The 15,630-nt window shown below is 41.6% G+C and overlaps 1 protein-coding gene across 1 annotated transcript; it reads left to right on the forward strand.

Annotated features, from left to right (window-relative positions):
* Window positions 1-1,328: 1,328 nt before the first annotated feature.
* LOC108664996 (probable dolichyl pyrophosphate Glc1Man9GlcNAc2 alpha-1,3-glucosyltransferase) lies at window positions 1,329-11,155 on the forward strand. Its single transcript, XM_018151706.2, has 9 exons — window positions 1,329-1,523; window positions 2,822-2,966; window positions 5,077-5,204; window positions 5,772-5,934; window positions 6,918-7,033; window positions 7,720-7,846; window positions 8,289-8,394; window positions 9,923-10,059; window positions 10,964-11,155. Exons 1-9 carry the CDS (start codon window positions 1,498-1,500, stop codon window positions 11,153-11,155), a joined length of 1,140 nt encoding a protein of 379 aa, XP_018007195.2. The 5' UTR covers window positions 1,329-1,497.
* Window positions 11,156-15,630: the final 4,475 nt, after the last annotated feature.

Raw genomic sequence — 15,630 nt, forward strand, 5'->3', positions numbered from 1 at the left:
CACTAAAATTCAGCACCGCGCAACACAACCTGCTTTTGCGCGCGCTCCAGTGTAACTGGACTGACGACTTGTGACCATCCGCATCACGGCCGTGCGAGCGCCGTACTCTAACTTTTTTTTTGCGTGGGGTACGCATGGCGCTAACAAAAACTAGAGGCGGGGAGGACAGGAAGTCTGTACGGCGGGTACCAACTATTACTTTTTTCTTAAACTTTTTACTTCTTCATAGCCGTGTGGCAGCAAGCCATGTGCATTAGCACTAATTTATATTAAAAAACAAATACTAACGAATTCAGCGTGAATACGCGGAAATCAATTTACGTAAAACATTAAAAGAATACTAATATTACGAAACAATTGAAAATATGAAGGCCACGTTCTTTTATGTGATCAATTTTCCGAGGTGTAACTATTCTTTTATGCAAGACTGTAGTATACAAAACTTGCTAGTTTCATTGATTACTATAAATTAACCTCTCCCTCTAATTTTGGGAACAGCATATGAAGTTCACGTCGCGTTCAAATTAAGTTCTTAATCATTATCTCCAGGCCGACCCTCGGAGCAGGTTTTGCTCCGTAGGTCACACGAATAGGATACCTGTAAATTATTTGCTGTATTACTGCACGTCACATTGTATTCTTTATTTTTTAATCTCAAGAAGATTATTGATAGGATTTACTTCTTTACAGGCCATCAATGTCGCCAGTGTATTACTCATTAACTAATACTCTATTGTAACTAAAGGACCATAATATTAAAAGACCTCGATTTAATAAAAGATTGGAATTCTGGCTGTATAGTTTCTTATATTATTTATTGAGAAAAATTTTCCGTTCTCCAATTGCCTCACTCATCTGCGTAGGTAATGACTGACACCTACCAACTTGATTTCTCAACGCACACTCTTTTTCTTGTGTGACGTCGATATCTATATCTTATATGAGTACACTTGTATACTGTCTTGATATTTAAGCCCAAGTACACTCGTATATGAGAAGTGTTAGACCAGGAGTGCCATTCCCTTAGATTTAGTCAATGAAGCCAGGTGCTATCGTAGTTCAAGTAAAGCTCTTTGTTTTGGTCCCTCGGTTAATGAGTGCTATCATTCTCAACACATATCCAGAACAATTGGCTACTTGATATTTTAATGCAAATTATTGAGATCTTATTTAAAATGAATTCCGACTAAAATTATCGAACAAGCCTCGTCATAAAAGTTTGTTAAAATGCGGTAATTTTCTTATATTCACGCGACAAAATGTCGTATCCAGGAAATACTCATTTTGCTATCCGCAAGAAAGTACACTCTCTTCCAATCCGGCACATGTAGTTCTCTGTTTTGAAATTTTAGGGTCAATTGGGATTGAAGCTGTGGCATTAGAACAATATTTACCGCTGTGTCTGTGAATTTGATCTAACTTTTCCGGATTTGAATAAATTTTATCTTGGAAAATGGCCTATAATTTGCAATTCTGGCTAGTTTGTTTGGGAATTTCATGTCTCAAGCTGCTATTTTTACCTTGTTAGTGAGTATTGTCGTTACGTTATATGGCATTCAAATTTCAATTCATATGCATCGATATTATTATGGTATTCTCTAATGCATATTTGGATATTGGCTTCTTTTAATCTTAAGGAACATTACAGGGCAGATTTGGTACTGGTAGGGTTGGAACTTAGGTAGTTTCCATATAAGTTAAGGTTTGGAAGTCGAAGATAGGCCTACCTAGCTCTATTTTGCTTCATAGGCTAGATGCTTTAGATATCTAAGATATGTAACAACTGAAAAACATATCAGCAAAAAAACACAAAACACATTAGGTGATTAGTGAAATTAGCACATTAGCATATAGCAAGATGCTAGCAAAAATTGACAAAAATGCCCAATTGCCCATAAGTCTGGCTAATTAAACCTGTTTCTATGACTTTTCTGATGATTTTTTTAATTCTGACTGATATTCGAGATTGGATTTATTCTAGAAAGTAGAGGAACAAGAATTAAAATTATTATAATTTTTAAGAATGCTATATTGCTCTCAAATCTCACAAAGAATAGTTAATGAAATTTTCTGAAAATTTATGTTGAAAATATTTTTTTCATAGTGAATCTTCTATTATCAGAAGCCAAAAAAATGTCATTTTTCTTTATCATAACTTGAGTGATTGAGCAAATGCCATTAAAACCAGTAAAATTTTCAATTTCCAACTGATGAAGGATTCAAGGGCAGTTTTGTGTCAATTATGGGAATATGGTTTATGGGTGACTTCTAGCCAAATTTCCAGTTTGGTTGAAAACTATGTCAATAATTATGTAGTTTTACTGAATTTTAAAGTTTCAAAGTAAGAATGGTTGTATTGCAAATTTCATGCCCCATAATTTTTATTTCTTGAAGAAATTTACAATTTATTGCTTCAATGTCATGCTTCTGTTAACATTTATATGCCTGATATTAGGATTCTTTGACTCACCTGAATCTTGTCACCTTAAATTCAAAGATTCTGGGTAAATTATTAATCTTGTGGCTTTATTGTACATATGTATATGTTACATATTTAAATTTTATGTATTTAAAATTTAACTAGTGTGGAAAAATTACTGTGTCTGCCAAACAGGAAAATTTGACATGAACCACCCATGACTGAAACAAAAATGTGCTTACTTTTACCTTAAAAATAGTTACCTCTGGATGTTTGTTTGGCTGTCTCACAACTATGTAATTCCTAAAACTTATATAATCCTTATATTCTTTCCCAATGTTACATTAATTGTGATAAATGGCTACATGTCCTGCTTGTTTTAAGTTGTGTTTAATTTTGCAGCCACTCAACGGACTTTGAGGTGCACCGCAACTGGCTAGCCATCACCCATAGCCTACCTCTCAGCCAGTGGTATGTTGACAAGACCTCTCAGTGGACACTTGACTACCCACCTCTCTTTGCATGGTTTGAGTGGCTGCTGGCTAAGGTGGGTATCCCCTTTCTTTTACTTATTTTCTTTAAAGGTAAGGTTACTCACTACATTCTCCATTAGAATTTTTTCTATTACTGTTTGCTTTCCATTCACATTTTCTTATAGTTTTTTTATTCACTTCAAACAGCAATTGCAATAGATCCAGCTATGACATTGTTAGTTAGAGAGTGTCACTGTTACCACACAGAGTTCTTAGTTACCACTTAACTTAAAAACTACAGTAGTAACATATTATCTAGAGAAAAATAAATATTAAAATTACATTCAGATGATTAATGAGTATCTAGGTTATAGCTAACTATACTGGTATTAGTGAAAATGCTACTGGATTTGCTGCTTATATATAGTCAAATGGGGTAAGACAGGATCGCAGCCTTCATGGGGTAAGAAAGGACCAGCCCATGGCGTGCATTCTAATTGCACTGAATTCAATTTGACAAAAGAATATGTTAGAGCAATCATTGCCTGTCATTTCAGTGTTTGTGGCAACCCTCTTCTGCAAATAATGAATTTCTGGCTAATTTTTTAAGAAAACCTATGTAAAGAAGGGTCACAAAATAGTTAACCCTGTTTGGGAAATAAGCTCTATCTAATGACAAAAAATTTTTTGGCCAGGTTTGTGGATGTAGGCAGGTAACCTCAAGTAATAGGCAACTTTTTAGACATACTAGGCATTCCTACCTGCTACCATCACTGCTTGACATGTATTCTAAATTGGGGTAAAAAAGGACCGGACATGGGGTAAGACAGGACCGCTAAATGCTCCTGTTTTACCACACAAGTGGTCCTATCTTACCCCACAAATGGCCCTGTCTTACCTCACAAATGGTCCTCTATTTACCCTACAGTTTATCAAAAATAGTTTTTAAATGAATACATTATTGTATAGTACATGGAGTATTTTGGCCAAAAATTTTATCTTTTGCTCAAACTTCATTATAACTTGTTAGCTTTTTAAATTAGAGAAATTTAGTGCACTATTTTAAATTGCATCAAATGGATATAGAAAATAGGGATGTCTCTTCCCATTAGTGAGCTGCAGAACGAGTATGTGCAAGATTGGCTGGGGGAAAAATCATTGTGTGAAACATGAAAAATAATTATGATCACAACTCTGTGAAAGGGCATGAGCTATGTTTGAAGAAGTGCACCACAAATGCAGTTAGCAAGAAAACACATGATGTCTGATACTTAAGTTATTATCCATTGGTTTTATTACCAATTTGATAAATTTTTCAGACTATGACACTAATGGAATATACAAGAAGCATTTAGCAGTGCTCTACAATGAACCAAAGCCAACACACTATTAATATGCTTAATAAAGTTTTCTCATGACAAAAACTCCAATGTGACTGATATTAAAGTTGACTTCCTGCAACACAAAAGTAACAAGTGGTTGATTAATCAAATAATGTGTTTCTAGATGGATAATATTGAATATCAGATTTGTACTTTTATTAAAAACCTTGTAACGTAAGAATTGCCAGTTGGTCCTGTCTTACCCCATGCCTGGTCCCATCTTACCCCAGTGGGGTAAGATGGGACCAGCTCACTTTTTTTAATCTGTACAGAAAACTGTGTTAGATGCAAAACATCTGAGTTGTAGCCTAGAAGCTTATTGCATAACTACACCTTGTGATAGGTTTAGGGTTTTTTAGTTATTCATGGTATAGATGCTACAGGCTTGTTAGTGATTTCGGTCCTGTCTTACCCCATCTGACTATATATATATATCACTTTTTTATGATTTGTGCACTGATGAAGTAAGAAAAATTTAGCATTATTTTGTACACTTGCACATGAACTGTATGATTTGCCAAGAAGGTACTAGAATTTCTGGACATCTCCAGGATTATGCAGGGTGCTGAAAAAATATTTTATGTAACAAATGCCAGTGCCCCATTTGTTATTGCAAACTGTGGATATTGTTGTTGATTTTTTGGCCTGCCTCACATTTATTTGGGCATAAGCAGTGTCTGTTCCACGCATATGCTGTATACACTGAATGTTATTTTGAAGGTTGTGTATTGATTATGATAGTTGCAGGCAGAGGCATTGGTTGCTCAATAGCTGTTTGGCTCATTCTTATTTTTATTTTCAGGTGGCAGTTTTGTTTGACCCAGCCATGCTTGAGGTTAACAACCTGGACTATGCATCACCCATGACAGTGCTCTTTCAGCGTCTCTCAGTGATCTTCACCGACCTCTTGTTTATCTATGCAGCCAGGCTGTGAGTGAGCTTTTTTGGGTGTTGAACAGGGCAATGAAAGGTTCTTTGCTCTGTAAAATAATGTAAATAGAAGTGTGGTTTATTTGGATATTATCATTAAATATTAACTTGATTATTAGAGTGAAGTTTGATTTTATGAAGTAATTTACAGATACAAAACAAAGTTTCATCTGAAAACTTGATTGAGAATGTATAAATTTTTTGGACAAACAATAATTGTAGAAGAATATAGTTTATAATAATGGAGATGCAAAATTGTCAATAAAAATCAGTTGAAAAGAGAATTAAATGAAGCTATTTTATCTCCCTTGCACGTCCATTTTAGCATCACCAATTTTACTATATTTTCTTCTATGCATCAAATACAATTACACAAATGATTTTGAACAGTAGAAATTGTCTGATCATATGACATCTGCCATGAGGATCCACATGTCTTCATTTTTGTTATGACTAGCATTATTTTCTATGTGCTTCCTTCTGTCCCCCCATTACTACTGTCCCCCCTTCATGTTGCCCTCCCTTTCTGTTGTCCCCCCAGTCCCCCAAGTCTCTGTTGTGCTGCAGGTGCGCGGGACAAGTTGGTCGCACCCACGGGGTAGGTCTGGTGCAGCCTGTCTTCCTGCTGCTTGTGTGCAACTGTGGCCTCCTGCTCGTCGACCACATCCACTTCCAGTACAACGGCTTCCTGCTCGCCTTCCTGCTCATGACCTTCTGCAGGATACTGCAGGTGTCTGTTGAACTGTCTTCCTGCTCATGACCTTCTGCAGGATACTGCAGGTGTCTGTTGAACTAACTTCCTGCTTATGACCTGCTGCAAGATACTGCTGGTGTCTGTTTAACTGTCTTCCTGCTCACCATGGTTGAACTAGTATAAGGTTAACCCATGAGAAGCCCATTTTTGCAGATGTAGTTCATTGTTCGCCTGTGACCACTGATCTCAGTGACGTCACGGGCATTGACCAATCATCGAAATGCGATCAAACCGGTCAACCAATCCGTCGTGGGAATGGCTGATTTGTTTACGTTTCTCCATCTCAGTGACGTAGCAAGATAGCTGAACTGAAAGACGGAACTTCTCGTGGGTCAACCTTTTATAGTTCAACCATGCTGCTCACGGCCTCCTGGAGGTGCCTGTAACTTTTTTTATTGCTGCTGCGAGCTTATAAATACACTGCCGATCTGATTTTAGTTTTTCTAAGCTGGCTATAAATCTTTTGTTATATGCCATGTGAGGATTGCCAAAATAGTTGAGAGGCTGTAACCCTATCATTTTAACTTGAAATCACCGACAGAATTCAAGCTAAAATCACCAATATCAGACAAAAAATAGGTCGTTACATGTACTCAGGCCGCTATATGTACCTGAAAGAGTTTTGACAGTAACAGCTTCTGTTCACTTGGGGGTACTTGCTGGGTGGTGAAAATGGTCATTTAAAGTCGCGACAGAACTAGGGGAAAAATTTTCTTGATAATTTTACAGGAGTTGAGACTCGCGCTTGATATCATTTATCACTGTAAGCCATTCAATGTTTGATATATCGCGGACGTATTCAATTTCTTGAATCTGCAATGTTTTCTATTCTTTATACCTTCATATTTAATAATTTAAACATTCAGATTCCACCTTTGTTTTTGATTCAACAAAAGGTATGAAAGCAAGTCTATGATGCGTTTCTAGTTTTTGAGGCTATAATGCTGGTATGTCTGCAGGGCCGGCACGTGGAGGCGACACTGTGGTTCAGTGCGCTGCTCTGCCTGAAGCATCTCTTCATATACCTGGCTCCTGCCCTGCTGCTCTACCTGCTGCGTGTGCACTGCCTGCGCAGGTGAGGGTGGGCTCTAGAGCTGTGGTGGTGCAGTGGTGAGGGACTCTGTCTCTCGCACCCAGCTCCCGGGTTCGAGTCCCACTGAGGACAAGTTCTTCCGGGAAGCTCAGCCATTCATTCAACTCTGGCTGATAAATGAGTACCTGGCTTGTCCAGGGTGTTGTGTAATGCAATAAAATGGTTCTGGCGGGTCAGCGAGCCAGTGATGGTTGTAGAACTACCAGTGGTACCGAGTGCCCAGAAAAACTGACCTATCACCACCCCTCCCTCCCTAGTCGCCACTACCAGGATGGGCAATTACAACAACACAACAATAGGGTGGGCTCTGATGTGAGGGTGAAGATGGACCCTGATGTGAAGGTGATGATTTGTATTGATGTGAGGGCGGGGTCCCCAGGTGAAGATGGTCCTCACATGATCTCAGAGTCGTGGTTGCTGAGCAGCAGTTCCGTCAAGACCTTGGAGTACCTCTACTTATTGTTCATGTCTTCCCTGTTTCAAGTAACAGAGCCTGCTTAATGCTCAGGATTACCGACCACTGACCATTCATTGGCCTCCTGGAAACCGTCTGTTGCGTCCAGTGCTGGCCGCTCACGGACGTTATGGTATGAGGAAGAGTTAAGACTATCATACCGCAAAATACTAAGACCACTTATTGCTTATCTTTTCCTTCTTTTCTCGCCAAGGATGCCTGGAGGAGGTCCTGTAATGTGGAAGTCGACGGCTTGGGCCACGGCCCAGCTGGCCCTGCCTGCCCTGACAGTCGTCGCCATCGCTTTTGGGCCCTTCGTGATCATGGGACAACTGGGCCAGGTGCAGTACGGGGCTCTGCTGGGCCAGGTGCAGTACGGGGCTCTGCTGGGCCAGGTGCAGTACGGGGTTCTGCTGGGCAATGTGGTGGAATGGCCAATCGGTTAATAGCAGCAAGATTTGAACAGCTAGTTTGAGGTTTGAATCTCGGCTACCCATGAAAATTCTGTGATTTCTAGAAGGGGCGACTGACCAGACTCGGCCTAATCTCGGCCGTCGATGCCACTGTTTTACACTAGTATGTGTTTTGTTCTGACAGCAAGATAACCCCACATTAAGTATTATGCGTTGTGCCTTCTTTTTTTACCATACGTCTTACATGTTACCCTCTATGCTTCTCATTCCTTCTATGCTCCCCATGCCCCACCATACCTCTTTCCCCATCATACCTCTTTCCCCATCATACCTCTTGTCCCATAATGCCTCATGCCCTTCGTGTTCTCAGGTGTTGTCGCGATTATTCCCCTTCAAGCGGGGCCTCAGCCACGCCTACTGGGCCCCCAACTTCTGGGCCCTTTACAACACCGCTGACTGGGCCCTGGCCATTCTTGGTACGTGAGGGTTCTGAGTACGTATGTGGCCTGCTATGTAGCAGAAGTTCTTGTCTTATGGGCTCTGCAGTACTGATATGATATGTGTTAAAATAGTGTAATTTATCTTTTAAATTTTCATTAACACGTTGACTCCGATATGGTACATATGCGTACCACGAAATGTAGTTCTCCAGGACGTAGTGGTACATGATTCAGGTTGCCTCAAATCGGCCAAATCTGAGAACAAAGAAGGCCGATAACTCAATATATACTAGTTTATTTGTAGGTTCCGCTGTAGAATTTCCATTTATTTTCTTTTTGCAGTATTTCAAATTTAATTATTAAGTACCCCTATCATAAATTTTAGCCGGCCAACGCAATTGAAAAAAACTAAATCGCGGAATTTGTCCGGAAAAAATGACCGTCTGGCAACCCTGTTAAAAACAGTACAAATATGAAATAATAGTACAAGATTAGGCAATCAGAGTCAAAGTGTTGAATATTGTTGAGTCATTCTTGTCTTTCCCAACTCCAGCATCTTGATCACGAATAGTTCAAAACTTTACAAGTGCTCACCTGGAATCCTGACCGTAGGTAAATGTCATTCTGTTTTCTCTACTTAAGCCAACATATTGTCTCACAACTTGTCACTCCATGAGTTACGGGTACTCATTGACGCTCATCCTTGTCACGGGGCTTGAGAACAATTTGCTGGTTCGCTGTACGAGGGAGGACCAAAAAAAACAGGACCGTTTTATTTTAATTTATTCATCTATACAAAATCATTTAAAATTTGCTGGAAAAAAATTAAAATTTTCTTCAGTGCGGTCAGTGGAAAGACTACCTGGGCAAGGTTGGTCATTAATTGACATTTCTCCTTTTCTTAAGCGTGGAAAACTATTCGAAAACTTGTGTTCTCCCCATAGCATCATCCTTGTAGGCTGTTTGTAGTGTTTCCTTCCCAGTTATTCACAGAAGAAAGCCAAATTTGATGGCTGCACGTTGCTCACGAGAATTAATCATAAAAAAACAATGAGCGCACAAAAGAAGTATCATAAAAAAATTGTGAAAATGATACAAGACATTCTAGGGCAGCAATGCTTGACACACTAACTGATATATGACAGTAGCATATAGACATACGTGGAGAATCCGGTACTGTCAAAATTTCGCGCACCACACAGGTAGCCCGTTTTTTGGGGGGGTCACCCCTCGTTTGTTGTTGGCGTATTGTTTTTGCTGGTTTACCGGCCGAAATATTTACCTCACCATCTAGCCTTGGATACAACAGCAATTTATTGAGGCAACCATCATGCCTAATGCATGGCTGCTACATGATGACTGCATGACTACTGCATGATCACTGCATGGCTACTGCATGGCCATTACATGATCACTGCATAGCCGCTGCTTGGCCACTACATGAGCACTACATGTTTACTGCATGGCCACTACATGACCACTACATGTTCACCGCATAGTCACGGCATAACTACCAGATGCCCAGCAAAAGTACATTGCCTCCCTATAACTGGTACTCGTACAGGACGTCGTGCTGGGCTGCTGGGGCCCAGCAACAGCACGCTGGCCAGCACGTCAGGCCGCGTCCAGGAGCTGCAGTTCTCCGTGCTGCCCAGCCCGCCGCCCGCCGCCGCCTTCCTTCTCACGGCCGCCGCCATGGCGGTGAGTCGTGACAGAGTGGTATTGAATAGTTCATGGTGGTTGAGAGTGGTAGTGGGTGAGTCGTGACAGAGTGGTATTGAATAGTTCATGGTGGTTGAGAGTGGTAGTGCGTGGTGTTTGTGCGCTGCGTGGTTGAGAGTGGTAGTGCGTGGTGTTTGTGCGCTGCGTGGTTGAGAGTGGTGGTGCGTGGTGTTTGTTCGCTGCGTGGTTGAGAGTGATAGTGCGTGGTGTTTGTGCGCTGCGTGGTTGTGGCTAGTGACACGTGGCGTTGAGTAGTTCTGAGTGGTTGTGGCTAGTGACACGTGGCGTTAAGTAGTTCTGAGTGGTTGTGGCTAGTGACACGTGGCGTTAAGTAGTTCTGAGTGGTTGTGGCTAGTGACACGTGGCGTTAAGTAGTTCTGAGTGGTTGTGGCTAGTGACATGTGGCGTTAAGTAGTTTTGAGTGGTTGTGGCTGATGGTGAGTATGCGTGACTGGTGGTTAGGGGTGATATATGACGGCAAGTATGTCGTAAATAAGGAGCCTACAGTGCTTCTCCTCACCCCTCTTGCCCATCACCCTGCGCCCCCTGTTATATCCCACCGTGCCCTAATGTACCCCTGGGTGCCCCTAATGTGCCCCACCATGCCCCTGTTGTACCCATGTACCCCTGGTGTACCCTCTTACCCTAATGTACCCCGCCATGCCCTAAGTACCCCTGGGTGCCCCTAATGTACCTCGCCGTGCCCCTAATGTACCCCGCCGTGCCTTAATGTACCCCGCCGTGCCCTAATGTACCCCGCCGTGCCCTAATGTACCCCGTGTTCCTAATGTACCCCGCCGTGCCCTAATGTACCCCGCCGTGCCCTAATGTACCCCGTGTTCCTAATGTACCCTCTTACCCCTAATGTACCCGTGCCCCGCAGCCCGGGCTGGTGTGGGTGTGGCGGCGAGGGCGGGCGCCGTGGAGCGCCGTGAGGGGCGCTGTGCTGTGCGGGTTCTGCTCCTTCATGTTCGGCTGGCACGTGCACGAGAAGGCCATCCTGCTCGTCATCATCCCGCTCACGTGCGTGCTTTGCGGTGCTTACTGCTTAGTGAAACGTAGTGTTGTCGACTAGTGCTTAGCGTTGTTTACTGCTTAGTGATACTTAGTGTTGTTCACTAGTGCTAAGTATTGTTTACTAGTGCTTAGTGATGCTCACATGTGTTTTGTGTTGTTTAGCGCTGCTTGCCCATGCTTAGTGTTTCCTACTCGTGCTTAGTACCTATTGCTTACCAATGCCTACTGCTCAGTTTTGCTTACCAGTGCCTAATATTTCTTACCATGGCTCCGTGTGTTCATACGTGCGCCTGCTTAGTATTGCTTAGTAATGTAAGAGTCTGGACACTTGCTCAGCCTGCTTAGTATTGCTTAGTAAGATTATTACAAGGCAATCACAGCCACTCTATTTTACGGTTCACAGCCACTCTATTTTACGGTTCACAGCCACTCTATTTTACGGTTACAGCCACTCTATTTCACGGTTCACTGTCACTCTAATCTTACCGGACGGAACTCGGAAAGTTCTGGCATAATTGAAAATTCAAATTAAGAAATAAATAAATGCCCTCAGAGAAATTACTAAAATTAGTGGACTATCGCTACCACACATAAAAACTAAGGGTTTTGGGAAAAGATCGAGAGCTTGTAGCTCAGGTGCCAGAACGACTTGTCTGTTGCCACTACTTCATGCTACACTTATTACACATCTATGCCACACTTATGCCATATCGTGCCACGTTCAAACCACAGTCATGCCTCTTTCATGCCACACTAAAGCCATATCGTGCCACGTTCATACCACAGTCATGTCCTTTTAATACAACACTAAAGCCATATCGTACCACGTTCAAACCACTGTCATGCCTCTCTCATGCCACTCTAATACCATATTGTGCCATGTTCATACCACAGTCATGTCCCTTTCATGCCACACTAATGCCGTATCGTGCCACGTTCATACCACAGTCATGTCACTTTCATACCACAGTCGTGCCCTATCATGCCACCCTAATGCCACCCACTGCTGCCCCAGGTGTCGCTGCACGCGAGCTACACGCTGCTGTGCTGGCGGTTGCTCAGCCTGCACTGGTACCCCAACGACCACAAGCGCCTCGCCCCTCGCCGCCCCCTCACCCTGCCCCTCATCTCCACCCCTCAGGCCTGCTACTTCCTGGGCCTCCTGCCCCTCCTGCTACTGCAGGTACGTCCTGCCCCTCCTGCTGCTGCAGGTACGTTCTGCCCCTCCTGCTGCTGCAGGTACGTCCTGCCCCTCCTGCTGCTGCTGCAGGTACGTTCTGCCCCTCCTGCTGCTGCAGGTACGTTCTGCCCCTCCTGCTGCTGCAGGTACGTCCTGCCCCTCCTGCTGCTGCTGNGAGCAAAACTCCCCCTGTCAGTGGAGCACAACTTCCCCTGTCAGTGGAGCCAAACTCCCCCTGTCAGTGGAGCACAACTCCCCATGTCAGTGGAGCAAAACTCCCCCTGTCAGTGGAGCACAACTCCCAATGTCAGTGGAGCAAAACTCCCTCTGTCAGTGGAGCCAAACTCTCCCTGTCAGTGGACCCAAACTCCCCCTGTCAGTGGAGCAAAACTCCCCCTGTCAGTGGAGCACAACTTCCCCTGTCAGTGGAGCCAAACTCCCCCTGTCAGTGGAGCCAAACTCCCCCTGTCAGTGGAGCACAACTTCCCCTGTCAGTGGAGCCAAACTCTCCCTGTCAGTGGAGCCATATTTGAACAGCTCTATGCTGCCAGTTGATTTAGAGAATAGTTTTAGTACAAAAATAGTAATTCTTTGCAATCTTTCAAGCCAGTTATTTACTATTAGCCGAACCCATGTTGGCTCGGACTATTATCTTTGAAAATTAATTATCGCGTTAACGTCTTCCCAACAATTATAATAATTATCAGGCTAAGGTACTGTTAAGTAAATAGAGCTGGGTTCAAACACTTATTGAATTTAAATTTTATAAATTTAATTATCGTGATCCACACGCAATGACTGAAATTTTATATTCAATTAATATTAAGCCTTAATAATTATTTGTTTTAAAGGCTGGAAGCTAAGTGTTTCCATGAGTAAGCTTTTCTTTCGCATTGGTTTCAGCTTTTTTCTTCATGCTGAAATGGCACTTCAATCAGTTCAATTTCAGTGTAAATGCATGCCAAGATTTCAACCTCTTGGTTTACTTTCACGTGGACTTTTATTTTAAAAAGAATTCACTCGTGGTGCTGTAATATTTCGTACGTCAGAAATTGATCGCTACTCTGTCTCTTTTCCTCCCTTTAAAAGTACAAATTCAAGGATATGGCTGATGTCAGCCAGGTGCTTATAAATAGTTGAATCATGAATCCAACAAGCAATTCATATTGGGGATTAGCACTTGACATGCCTTGTGCAGACTAAAATTGATAAATTAAGAATTAACTTTAAATTTAAGGAAAGAGTGGAAATGTGAGAGACGATTCCCGTCCATAGTGAAGTGCAGGGCGCGTGTTCTTTATTCTTATGAATTACTTAACAGCGGCCTCAGGGGCCGTATTATCAAAACTTCGTAAGTACGCAAAATCGACTTACGAGTGGCGTTACTATGACAACGTAATACTAGCGGTGGTATTATAAAAACATTTGCGCGATAAAAATTTGCGCGGGGAAAAAATTTAGGCTTTTAGCTAAGACTTGCGTACGAAAATTTTGATAATGCCAAAATTAGGGTGTATTTACGTACCACAGAACTTTTTTGTCGTAAGTACAAAAAGTTACGAAGTTTTGATAATCCGGCCGCAGGTCGTCACTGAACCCTGGATGCCTTGATCGTGTGGCCAATCCCGGGCAAGGTTGAACTAGTATAAGGTTGACCCAAGAGAAGCTCATTTTTGTGGATGTAGTTTGTTTTTCGCCTGTGATGTCACTGATCTCAGTGACGTCACGGGCATTAACCAATCACCGAAATGCAATCAAACCAGTCAACCAATCCGTCATGGGAATGACGGGTTTGTTTACGTTTCTCGATCTACGTGACGTAACAAGAAAGCTGAACTGAAAGACGGAACTTCTCGTGGGTCAACCTTATATAGTTCAACCATGAATCCCGGGTGCTATGGCACACTATTTTTCTATCCAACAAGATGTTCCCGGAGGATCTTCTTGTGAGGATTGGAGAATGAAATCGTGTTGCAATAAATGGATTACACCATTTTGAATTTTTTTTTCTCCATTTTCTGATTTTTTCCTATAATTGATTTCATATCTGAAAAGGCACAGCTTTCTTAAATTAAAATATTTACTCATATTGTTCTATTTTGCTTTAATTTGCTCGAAACATAGAAATGGACACGACTTTACTATTCAAATAGGTTTTCAAATTGTAATTGAAATTTTCAATTTCAATTACAACTTTAATTTGTTCGTTCATGCTCGAATTGCTCGGTGAATGCGCTATTCTGTTGAGTTAATTGCTTGACCTGCCATGTTGAAGAAAAGTTTTCTTAACATAAAAAAAGTGAAAAAGTTTTCCTAACATACCAAGAAGTTCTAAAATATTTGTTGTTCTAGCGAGAATACGACCAGAACCACAGTAGAAAATTTCGGTAAATTGAACTAACTATAAAACTATTAGCACATATGTTTATATTCCCTTTACTTTTTCTGGCCTCCTTTCATTTGTGAAAATGCATGCACTTCAAAAAATAGAATCTATTTCTATTAATATCAAGCATCGATGAAAGCTTCCATCAAAAAGAAATGTTATGATTTACTTCGTAATTCTTAGTTAATATTCGATATTTTGTACGGCAATAAAGCACAGGCTTTAGAAATTGTTCTTATACTTATGACAGAAAGCTGGCAAAAAGGGTCAAAATTGGAGCAAGTCTTACCTGAGGATTAATAACCAGCTAGGAAAATGACAATTTGAAATTCAAATCCTATTCACCTTATCATGATTTATATCCTATTCCCTTCTTCACCGGAAAAAATCTAATTTGAAGGGCAGTAAAAAGATGCTGTATTTCAACACACAGTATTATTAAAATTGAGGTGCGAGTTTCGAGGCAAATATTATATTACACATTTCTTAACGCTTATTACTAAAGACATTGCATAAAATGAATGAATATAGCAATAAATACAATGAATGAATATAGTAATAAATACAATGAATGGATATTGTAATGAATAAACTGAATGAACTCTAAAATCTATCGAACTGCTAGGAACCAATTTCACTCGTAATTAGGTTCACTTTTAGCCCTCGAAGTGCAAGGCGGCCTGAGCCTTGCCAACGTAGCTCTCGCTCTGCTCAAAACATCGACGCTATCAAGGCCGAAGTCAGCGAAATGATTGAGATTTGTCTGAATAGCGATGAATTTTTAGCGCATTTTCTCATTTATGGAAAAAATGCGCTATTGTGCTCGCCATGTCCGTCCGTCCGTCTGTCCGTGACCTCAAGTTTTCATCATCGACGAGAAAATGCGCTCTCTGTCACTCACGGCAGTGAGTACTGAGTTATATTTTCTAACTTTGTGCGGGTCATCGTGACCCAGTTTTCCCGGCTA

This window comes from Hyalella azteca, unplaced genomic scaffold, assembly GCF_000764305.2.
Source record: "Hyalella azteca isolate HAZT.00-mixed unplaced genomic scaffold, Hazt_2.0.2 contig13225, whole genome shotgun sequence".
Classification (NCBI taxonomy): Eukaryota; Metazoa; Arthropoda; class Malacostraca; order Amphipoda; family Hyalellidae; genus Hyalella; species Hyalella azteca.

Bases quoted from the DNA above. Each gene is read 5' to 3' on its own strand.
- LOC108664996 (XM_018151706.2), top strand. From the start codon at position 1,498: ATGTCTCAAGCTGCTATTTTTACCTT. The intron at 8,395-9,922 runs GTACGTGAGGGT...GTACTCGTACAG, and splicing joins CTGGGCCCTGGCCATTCTTG to GACGTCGTGCTGGGCTGCTG. The intron at 10,060-10,963 runs GTGAGTCGTGAC...CGTGCCCCGCAG, and splicing joins TCACGGCCGCCGCCATGGCG to CCCGGGCTGGTGTGGGTGTG.